General features: G+C 38.9%; 2 protein-coding genes across 5 annotated transcripts in view; both read left to right on the top strand.

The window, feature by feature from the left end:
• rfx4 (regulatory factor X, 4) overlaps positions 1–4,916 on the top strand; it is a 19,359-nt gene extending 14,443 nt beyond the window's left edge. For 2 of the 3 annotated variants that reach the window (XM_014005477.1, XM_014005479.1), the window contains exons 15-18: positions 938–1,099; positions 1,191–1,350; positions 1,436–1,574; positions 3,801–4,916. In XM_014005477.1, coding sequence (XP_013860931.1) covers positions 938–1,099; positions 1,191–1,350; positions 1,436–1,574; positions 3,801–4,073 — 734 coding nt within the window. In that variant the 3' untranslated portion in view covers positions 4,074–4,916. The remainder of the gene's footprint in view (positions 1–937; positions 1,100–1,190; positions 1,351–1,435; positions 1,575–3,800) is intronic. The other variant, XM_014005478.1, reaches the window with a different exon arrangement.
• Positions 4,917–7,002: 2,086 nt separating this feature from the next.
• The window catches only part of ric8b (RIC8 guanine nucleotide exchange factor B), a 9,885-nt gene continuing 5,833 nt past the window's right edge, over positions 7,003–11,054 (top strand). The window contains exons 1-5 of one of the 2 annotated variants that reach the window (XM_014005474.1): positions 7,003–7,233; positions 7,578–7,625; positions 7,732–8,355; positions 9,680–9,774; positions 10,306–10,456. In XM_014005474.1, the coding sequence (XP_013860928.1) occupies positions 7,150–7,233; positions 7,578–7,625; positions 7,732–8,355; positions 9,680–9,774; positions 10,306–10,456 (1,002 nt within the window). In that variant the 5' untranslated portion in view covers positions 7,003–7,149. The remainder of the gene's footprint in view (positions 7,234–7,577; positions 7,626–7,731; positions 8,356–9,679; positions 9,775–10,305; positions 10,457–11,054) is intronic. The other variant, XM_014005475.1, reaches the window with a different exon arrangement.

The following is an 11,054-nucleotide window of genomic DNA, read 5'->3' as shown; positions in this document are numbered from 1 at the left end:
TTATTATTATTATGTCTGTAATTGTGGACAATCTGTATTACAGGACAGTATTGTTTATTTTACCATAAACCAACAAATACAGTCATTAATAATGAAATCTTAATAAGTAATACGCTCACGATGACAGTTAATTTGATGCAAGGGTTGTTTTTATTATGTTTTATTATGTTAACTAATTTTATTTATAGTGGGAGCTTTCAGCAGGTTTATTGAGTGTTGCCTCCAACATTTGTTGTTTTTTTTATACAGAGGTTTAAAATAATTGTTGCCTGATGAATTAAGGAACTTCCAACACTTTCTTCTGAAAAAAAAACAACAAATAATTATGTAATAGTTTAGTTTTAGAAATCACACATAATTAATTACCAATTAACTAATTAATATTCATCATTAAAAAATTTTTCGTATTGAACAGATTTTAGTCAAAGTGAAATGGTTTTAGGGGTTTGCTGATTTTGTTTTAAGTTCATTAGTCTGCTTCAGAGAATAAAGATGCACATTTTGAACTACTTATTTTACATTTTGAGGACAAAATAGAAATGCATGTCTCAAGATAACAAGCGATCATCATCATTATTAGTTAAAATGATAAATCCTTTTATTTTGTAGTTTTAAAGTTCACACTGTTGAGGTTTACGCTTCAGTTAAAGATTTTACTCTGATCTGTCAAAAATGTTTTAATTAAACACTGTAAAGATAAATCTGTAATAATAAACTARGTTTTTCTAAATGATTAGTTATTGTAAAGTTTATAAAGTGACAGGTTTTCAAATATTTGATTTTTAGTCAAATTAATAAGTTTTGTGAGCATGCATTAATTTTCCATAAATATTTTTCACATCCAGACGGTACTTTAGGTCCTTCAAAATAAAACGTCTCTTTAACCCCCCTCTGATTTTAAATGATCTAACGTTCGGTTGTCGCTCGACTCTTTCAGCGGAGCGAGAGGAGGAATTCACGCTGACAGAGACAACGCCCACCTCCCCGTCTCCCGGATCCTACTCTCCCGCGCGCTCGGTCCAATCCGTGGACGTGTCCTCGGCCAGCTCGCCCACCGCCGCCCTGTCCCCGGAGTACAGCAGCGGCGCCACCTCCACAGGTGAGGCCGGAGTCGCTCGCGGATGAATGAAGTCGGCTCTCCGTTAGGTTTCACACCGTGCAGCCAAAGCATTTATTTCTGTGTTCACCAGGCGCTGTTCAGTCATATACCTGGTCCCTTACATACACAGTGACAACAGCAGGTGGCTCCACGCCGGAGACGGGACAGCAGCTGTCCTGTATGAGYAGCAGCGCCCCCGTCCCTCCCCCGTCCTCCGCCCACAGGATGCCAGTGTACCGGGAGGAATACGGGTAATTAAGACTTAATAAATACCTTTCAAAGTCGTTTCAAAGCGTTTAAAGGGCTTTAAAAACATTTTTCTTGTTGCTTTTGTAGGTACACAGGCAGCTACAACTATGGCAGTTACCCCAACCAGCACCCCAACTCCATTCAGAGCCAGTACCCGAGCCTGGGCCACGACCCGGCTATCCCCGCCCCCCTCCATTACTCCGCCTACCACCGCTCCTCCGCACAGGTCAGTCATGGAGGGCTCAGCAGTTTTATGATTGAAATGCTTAAACACATTTACTCTTGAGGTTTAAAAGACAGCTTTAAGTCAGTTATATCTGCTCTCTAATCTAAGTTATTATAAATGTCGTGTTACATAATAAATTAAAACACTCAGATTAATGGGATGGAGTGCCGCTACATTTATACTATCTAAACGACACGTTCTGGGTTAATCTTTGTTTAAATATAGAGGAAACAACAAGAAAAAACACATTTCTTAGCTTTAAAGACAATAAACTCGCAACATGTTTAGACTAGATTAACTTAGAGTCAAGAAATGATTTAAAATGTGTCAGAAAAAGAAAAACAAGAAGTTTTGAGGTCTGAACCTTACAAAAAAGTTAAAAATAATCTAAAAGTTCTCATCATGCGAAGTACCCACTTTTAAAAGGAGCATTTAAATCATTTTATATTGTCAAACTATTTTTATCTAGATGTAACAAAATGAAAAATCTTGTGGAAAATGTTACAGCTGAGAAATGAATCAAAATATATGAAAAGTAGCAAAAATATGCAAATGAAATCAGTTTTGTTAATGATTTGTAATGAAACACATTATGCTGTTGGACWAATGAAACTAATTTCATTATGTGTAGAGATTAAAGTAATCATATAATTATCTTTAATATTATCTGTTTAACACTGCAGAGCTGTTCAATCAGCACTTGTTCAGATGGTTTTATTGTAAGAAACATAAATCTGTGAATGAGAACAAACAGATTTATGTTTGAACATGAGAAACTCAGTTRAGTCCGTTGTACTGAAAACCATCAGAATCAGGTGTTTGCGAGCAGGAAAGGCCTAAACATCAAAACTGTTCTTTTCAAAGAACAATTTGAGAACTGAGGATTTAGACTTGAGTGTAAAATGATGAGATTTGATGGCTGATTGGGTGTAAATCCACTCTGGTGGTAATTTCCTGTTGAGGAGATTAGCTGGGCCTGAAGTCCCTGACAGTGAAAGGTGGCTCGTCCGGGTCCAAGAGGGGCCTCCCTGCTCCGTTCCTCCTCCTCCCAGCTCCCAATAGACTCTTGGTCTGTTTTAGCCACAGCAGCGGCATCAGGGCAAAGGGGCGTTTATTAAAATATTGTTATTCAATGGTCTCTTTTCTGCTGGTGAACAAGAGGCAGCTGAGGAGTCTGTTCTGCACTGATGGGCTTTTTCCATGTCGCGGTCCTTCATAATGGAAGCGACTGTCGTGTTTATATTTAGCAAAAGGAAAAAGGATCTTCCGCTTTTTTTTTTCTCCTTTTTTAATAGACCCATTTGAACTTAAATGGGGCACAATGCCTGCACTTTGTCAATGCAGGAGGTTGGACACGGAGCTGAAAGCTCTGCCAGAGTCCCATCTGCTTCAGGACCAGTCGTGCTGTTCATGTTCCATCACCACAGGCAACGCAAATAACAGAGGAAAAATACTTTTTACTTACTGTATGTCCCGAATTTTCTTAAGTGGCTTATTTTTTTTTTGGACCATTTTGCCACGTCCTTGTGAGGCAACTTCCCCTGACAGGAAATTACTCTGTTGTTCTAAACTGAAGTTTTGTCCTCTTTTGGAGGGAAATGCAGGTTTACTCACGGCACCTTTAAAGCTTTTTAAAAGTTAAAGTAACGCTTCACTTGAAGGTCGATTCTTGGAAAGTTTGAGAACAGTTAATACCTTCCCTGTTCTAGATAACTTTTTGAACTACCTCAGTTTGGGAAAATAGAGTTTAATTCTTGCTAATCTGAAGAGGATTACTTACAACAATTTCACAGCACTTCATATGAACCCTATTTTATAAACTAATACACGTCTATCAGTTTTGCTTTACACGTTTTCTCCAGCAGAAATGTCATGATATTCTAGCTGGAGCTGCTACCGATAAAATAATCTGTCTAAAATAATCTTGTCTAAAATAACAGCAACTGTTTTGAAGTCATTTTCAGACTAGAAAAATCACAGTTTACTGCAAGAATGTGATGTGAAAGCTGAGAGCTGAGTGACTTTGTTGAAGAATAACTTGTTAACTTTAAAGTTTAAACAAGCAGAAGTTAAAATGAGCAAAACAGCTGTAAAAAACTCAAATTAGACATCTGAGCTGTTGCTTTAAGCCAGACAGGAAGTTTAGTATCTGTATTAATCTGCTTCTTGAAATAAATAATTAAAGATTAAAGTTTTTATTATTAAATAACTCTTTCTCCTCCTCAGTACCAGCTCAACAGCCAGATGTCTCGAATGGAGCCCTGCCTGATGGGCAGCACTCCCCGGTTGCACCCCACGCCCGTCGCCCCCCGCTGGCCAGACGTGTCCCCTGCCAGCAGCTGTTACACCAGCCCACCTATGCACTCGTCCCGCTACGCCACCTCCGGGGACATGTACTCTCCTCTGGGGCCCCGCAGGAACTCGGACTACGAACACTCGCAGCATTTTCCTGGCTTCGCCTACATTAATGGGGAGGCCACAACGGGCTGGGCCAAATAGACTTAAAAAATAAATCTTTGCTTCGGACGTCTTTACAGGAGAAAAACCGGCAGCTGCAACGTCTCTGTCAATCAGGAGGAGGCTGTACTGACAATTACACCGATCTTTGTAAAGATTCATTTGAGCTGAAGTTTGTTAATCTTACTTTAGCTTGACAAAAAAAAAAGATAAATCAGATTGTCAAAACGTGCAGCCAAATTATTTGAAGAGTGCAATGCTGCTGCCAAGCTGTGCCTTTGTTTTAAGGAATGTACACGTCTGTCAGTTCCCCTTGAGCTGGTACGCACACACAAACACACACATACCATTCGACAACAGTCATACGTGTGTGTTGCTCAGCCCTGTGCAGAAATGAGCTGTAATGCCTTAACCCTCCTGAGACGCCACATATCTGCATCTGAGGTGACGAACCATCGACGTGTTTTCATCTTTAGATATTTTTTTAATGACAGAGTTCTTCAAAACAAGTATTTGATTGTCTGACTTTATATCTATATGTATCTATGTATAGATATATATATATAAAGTATGTATTTTCTGTAACTTGACGTACTTTTTATTTTCTATGCTATGAATGGTACCTTGTCTGTTTTGTATGGTTAGTAATGAACGCGTTAACTTAGGGTTGTGTGTTTTTATAATGCACTCGAATCTACTGAGGACCTATTACCCTATGGGTATTTATAAAAAGGGAAAATATCAAAGTGTACAGTAACATGAAGTATAGTCACTTTTTTCTGTAAATAAAAGCACTGGAAAGCATCTGTGGTGACGGTTAAACTATCACTGATGTGTATGTTGGAAATATTCTGCCCCATAAATAATTTCACAGTTTAAAACGGACTCCTTGTTCTCACTTGTCTTTGTTTTTTATCATTTGTTTATGACAATATTTATGTTTGATCAAACCTTGGAAAAAAAATGTCTTGTGTAATCAGAAAATGTGAATGACTCTCAGCTACTACCACACCAAATTTCAACTCAATAACTAAAATGAGCTGAGTTGTGTATTAATGTCAATTAGCTGTGGCGGCCATCTTGTATTGCTTCTAAAAGACGATTTAAATGAAAGTTTAAGTAAAATCCACCCAGTGGTTCATGAGCTGTTTTACTAACAGCCAGTTCATGCTTAAGCTTAAAGTTTCTGGGTTGGATCTGATTAATAAACAGATTTTATTAAGTGAAAACCTGCAGAAACATGAAATGTTTGTCATTAAAAATACAGAGATTTACAAAAAATAAGTGTAAACTAAAATTGTTTTTCTCTAAACATTTTACATTATTCTGGATTTTTCTTTCAGTTTTGAAGGAATTCGAAAAACAAATTGAATACAAAGTGTTTTTATTTAAATCACCTTTTTAATCTACTTTAAAAATGTTGTGCACTGAACCTTTTTCCTAAAATAAAAGATGCTCTAATGGTCGCAGCTGCATGAAGAAAGGAAATATTTAGCGGATATTGATGTTGACACTCAGGTCGTGCAACTAAATCACTTTTTGCATCAAATGAGTCTTCTTCATCCGACGCCATAGTCCTGCATGAGATGTAACATGAAGGGGTCTCTAATAAATAAAACCACGGTTGGGGTGGAYGGTCAAAGGTCATGGGACTGAGGTGCAATGACCCCCAACACAGCAGGACGCTCTCCTCTTTGAAATGTATTTCTTTGTGCTCTAGCACAACACCCCCACTCTTATCACTCGACTTTATGAAGATGGAAGAAAATATTAAATAAACAAAAATTAAACTTTTTGCCTAAGGTCAAAGTATTTCATTATATTCAATACAACATAATGTACCAGTAGATGTTTTTTAACAAAGCAAATGCAGATTGCTTATGCTTGTGTGCCTGTTAGCAAAATATCTCATGAACCACAGAATAGATTTTAATGAAACTTTCAAGAAACAATTACTGGATGTACATCTGCAAATGATTAACTTTTGACACCAACCCAGTTCACTGTGGNTTTCATTATATTCAATACAACATAATGTACCAGTAGATGTTTTTTAACAAAGCAAATGCAGATTGCTTATGCTTGTGTGCCTGTTAGCAAAATATTTCATGTACCACAGAATAGATTTTAATGAAACTTTCAAGAAACAATTACTGGATGTATTTCATTATATTCAATACAACATAATGTACCAGTAGATGTTTTTTAACAAAGCAAATGCAGATTGCTTATGTTTGTGTGCCTGTTAGCAAAATATTTCATGTACCACAGAATAGATTTTAATGAAACTTTCAAGAAACAATTACTGGATGTACATCTGCAAATGATTAACTTTTGACACCAACCCAGTTCACTGTGGCTGCCACAGCTGAGTGTCAGTATTAAACACAAAAACAGCTACAWTTCAGTCAATTTTATAGATATTAACCTAATAGTTGGCATGGTAGTGGTTGAGACTGATCTTGAACAGATACTCTAAGTACTACTCTTTGCATAGGATTTTTGCGTAAAATTCTGGCAATAACTGTTGGAGTTAACCCTTTTTGTCTGTTAGCAAAATATCTTATAAACTGATGGGTGAATTTTAATGAAACTTTCAAGAAGTCATCATTGGATATAGCTCTACAGCTCWTTAACTTTTGGGGTTAATCCAATTCAAGATGGTTTCCACRGCTAATCCACATTATCAAACACAAAAATGGCAACAACTCAGCCAGTTTTACAGAGATTGAGCTAAAATTTGTTGTGGTAGTAGCTGAGAGTCATTCACAACACATTTTGAACGTGACATCTCACAGGAGATCAACAAAATTATTTTTAAGGCTTGACTATGGAGATCAAATAAGTTATTTAATTAAAAACTTTCAATAACTCAAAAATGTTTTTTAAACGAATTTAAGTCTTTCTGTGTGTTTCTTCAAACGCAGTGTTGTGGTTTATTTAAAGCCAATTTATCAGCTGGACTGGATGAGGAGGGCTCAGATGGAGGCAGTCAGGGGAGTTTCCCTGTTTGACAGCAGCTCACAGGCAGCTTAGCCTCCGCTAGCTAKGCTAAGCTAAGCTAAGCTAASASCGACAAACTGAGCTAGCTCACCGTCTTGTGCAGGGAACACACACCATGGATTTGAACGACGTCCTTTCGCAGCTTGAGGCTGCAAACGAAGAAGACACGAAGAAGCTACTGCACCGCTACAATCAAGAGGTAAAGACGCGTCTTTTTTTGGTTTTACTCAGATTTCCTTCAYCCAAAATAAACAAACAGGGACGCTAACAGCAGTAGTTAGCTAGCTAGGAGAGCTAAACATCAGACCGGATAGCTGAGCTGAGATTCGGGTGCTGTCAAATGACTTAATATTTACACAGTTTTTATAAAAAACTKAATCGAACTGGACCACGTTTCACTGTCTACAGAACCAACATGCACAGTATGTAAACCATGCCCGGTTGTAAGCAACTTTATGTTTCTTTGAATAACGTTTATCTTTTTCCAGAGAGGTTTGAGATTGTATTTTTTTTATTCAYATYCTATTTTTTTGTGTGTTTCAGAACTTTCAGACCTTTAAGTTTGACAAAAAGGAGGAAGCCCTGCGCATTGTAAGCCTGCTACACCCTATCTACTGTAATCAGGTGATGGAAGGATGCTCAGTGTTTTGTTTTTTTATTATTATGACAATCTCTTTTACAAATTGTTTCCATTCAGAAACTGTGTCAGAGTGTACTGATGGTCTTCAGGAAGCAGATACAGCCCAGCTGTCAGAAGGCATGTCTGGAAACGCTCCGCATCCTGTCCAGAGACAAYCACGTCCTGGCACCGGTGGCCACCAGGGAGGGGATGCTGGTCCTGACRGGGATGGCAGGGCTGCACACCGAGCGGGACGAGGCTGACAACAACCAGGGAGGCTCCTCGCAGTCAGAGGAGGAGCAGATGGTGGTGGTGGAGGCCTTGAAGTGCCTGTGCAACGTGGTGTACAACAGTCCAGCAGCGCAGCAGGTTTGTGTGGACCTACAGCTGGCCCGTGGCCTGTGCGCCAGCCTGCACTCCTCCAGCTCGTGGCAACACGAGGTGGGCCTGTTCGTCCTGCGCCTCCTCTTCCTGCTGTCCGCCCTCCGCCCTGACGTGAGAGGGATCCTGAGGAAAGATTGCCACGCCGTGAGACTGCTGACAGAGGTGCTGGAGCACACCCTGGACGTGCACTGGGTCGGTCCCTACGAAGCTGCCCGTCCGGATCTGCAGGCCCTGCCTCTGCCTGCGGAGAACAACGAGCGAGCGATGGAGGCTCTCAAAGCCCTGTTCAACCTCACGCTCTCTGAAGCTCGGAATGAGGTGAGTGTGTTGTGGTTTGGCTCTGTTAGTTAGTAAATATCCCACTGCAGAAATCTGGAAGGGATTTCCTGGGGACATACAGGGCAAGATGAGACATTTCAACAGTAATACAGTCATCATCTTTTAAGCCTTGAGGAAAATTTAGTAACTTCAGTTGCATCACTTTTGGCAAATGTATAATTTGCCAACTTTTTGTTGCCTGTTAATTTTTTCCCTTATTTGTTTGAAAAGCACATGTGTTGTTTTCTGGAGATTGTGAAGGCCACAACAAAACCTTTTAAGCTTTCTGTTAATGTTGGGATGGTTTATTCTGTGTAATTTCCCCTTTAAACATGCAGTTAAGTTTTCAACTTCAGCTGTTTTACAGGATTTGTTTTGGTGCATAATGAACACCAATACTGTTTGAGAGGTGCTCATTTTATGAAAGGCTATTGTCTTTTACTTTACCATAACTTTTCTCTTTGCAGTCAGAAGGATCTTTTTTCTACATTAGTCCTCAGAACTGACTCAGTTTTGCTGATTGTTCTTTAGCAGAATTATTATGATTTTAGTTGTTTATTATTAATATTCTAAACCTTAGTTTGACCTTTAAAACATATTGTAACAATTTAATAACTATAATACTTAAAATAATTTTTCATCTGTTTCACTGTGTAGTTGGTATTCATGTATTTATTTACTTGTTTACTARAGAGAACTTCGCATGTGCTTAGAGGAAACTGTGGCTGATTTTATATGGATTTGTTATAAAGCTTGGTAATTTCTATGATCCAGAGTTTCCATCAAGTTGTCACCAGAACAAGCTAATTAAGGGTAATTAAGCTAGCTAATTAAYATGATAAAGACTATAGTCAATATTTAGTCAGAGCTTGGTGGCACTACTTTAAATTGCACAAAACAACCAACCTCACAGAATCTCTAATGCAGATCTTTGTTTAATATTAGTCACTAAGCTTTCTTGTGCATGTTTCAAGATATCACCAAATGTGTTTTGCATTTAGCTTTAACACGTTGTCCATGAATTTGTTTTATATTTGTGATMTTTCATGCATTTTAACTGAGGGAGAATTGAACTGCAGGTGCAGCTTGGAACAGAGTGTAAGTCCAAACAGCATCAGATGTAGTTTTTTTTTAGAATTACAGATGTCCTGTTAGATATCTAGAAACTTTACTCAGTATTCTATGTTGTTGTCTCTCATTAGATCCTTTTATTGCCTTAATAAAATTCAGTGTTGCTGTTTTGTGCCTCTATGTGCTCATTTTTTTTTAGTTTGGTTTTGTTTCACCGGTTTTAATAATTTTCGGTCTGCGTTGGGTTTGACAGGAGGACGACCATCAGTTCCGACTCATAGCTGCCATCCTACGCCACCTGTTGATGCTGAAAACTGAGATGGAGGAGAAAACGGAGGAAGCTCACAGGTCTGTTCCTCGACAATCTGCTCGTTAAAGCCTGATCTGAATCTTCACACGGACAGTTTTACTTTTACAGATTGACAAAGTGCATCAGCGCCTCATGAACTTAACTGCTTCCATCTTTGATGCGAAGCCTCAGTTTTATAAAAGCCGTCAAAAATCCAACAGCGGCGTCTTCCTTTAGTGGGAGGTTAAAGCCGGAATGCCAAGAATTTGTAACGGCAGCCCTGAAATTTAAACAGCGTTGAGTAAAAGTGACCGACGATCCTCCTGAACTGTCAGGCTGGTGGCGGCGAAGGTCATGAGAGTRTGACCTGTTGACCGGCCTTTTATTTGTTTTTTTTTTTTGTAGTTAGCCTGAATGAGAGCATGAGACAAAACGAGGCTGAATAGGAGAAGAATTTCAAAAAGGAGACTCCGTGTTATACAAAGCTGTGATCATTTATTTGTTGGTGTTTTGTGTGTTTTATCTGTTACTCGTTCAGAACGGCTGATGTTTTCATTTGTATGAATCAAACTGTGCTGCTGTGTTTCCAGCCACGCCGTCAACCTGCTGAACAACCTGCCTGTGTCCTGCCTGGACGTGCTGATCGACCTGCCTGTCCAGGGTGGGCAGGAGAAATACGGCGGGAAAAACATCGAAGTGGTGCAGGTGCTGCTAGACTTCATGGAACAGAGGATCGACAAGGTGAAGTTCGTCCTCCGTGTCAAACCCAAGAGGAGTTAGTGTGTTTATTTCAGTTTAAAAGGGCTCATATCATTCAAAATCCACTTTTTAAGCCATTTAATTCACTTTGTTGTGTACCTGAAACCCCTCTATAAAACTGGAATGAACCACTCMGGAAGCTTAAAGTGCCTGTGACATCAAAACGTTACAATAAATATGAATGTATTTTTGGAAAGATAATATTGATAACATATTGTAAAAGAGATTTCACGCCGCTGAGATGAGCAGTTGTTGAGATATTCACATGTGATGAAACAGGAAGTGATGTCAAAGGGGAACGTCTGAATGTAAACAGAGTGTTGCTAAAATGGCTAACAACACAGACTGAAGAGAAGAATCTGATGTTTCTTTAGATTATTTTAATCACTATCATAGAGAGATGAGAGAGTCCTAGTTCAAATAATATTGTTTCAATAAAGAAAAACCAGGGAGTTTTCATTCTCAAAGAGTTCCCCTTTGATGTCACTTCCTGTTTCACTTTAGCTGAGCAAAATTCAAAAGAAAATATACCAATTATGTGACATAACAGGTCAAATCACGTGTATTATGCCAAGTTAAT

This window comes from Austrofundulus limnaeus, unplaced genomic scaffold, assembly GCF_001266775.1.
Source record: "Austrofundulus limnaeus strain Quisiro unplaced genomic scaffold, Austrofundulus_limnaeus-1.0 Scaffold31, whole genome shotgun sequence".
NCBI classification, from domain to species: Eukaryota; Metazoa; Chordata; class Actinopteri; order Cyprinodontiformes; family Rivulidae; genus Austrofundulus; species Austrofundulus limnaeus.
Note: the sequence above shows the minus strand (reverse complement) of the source record. Positions and strands in the feature narration are given on the sequence as shown.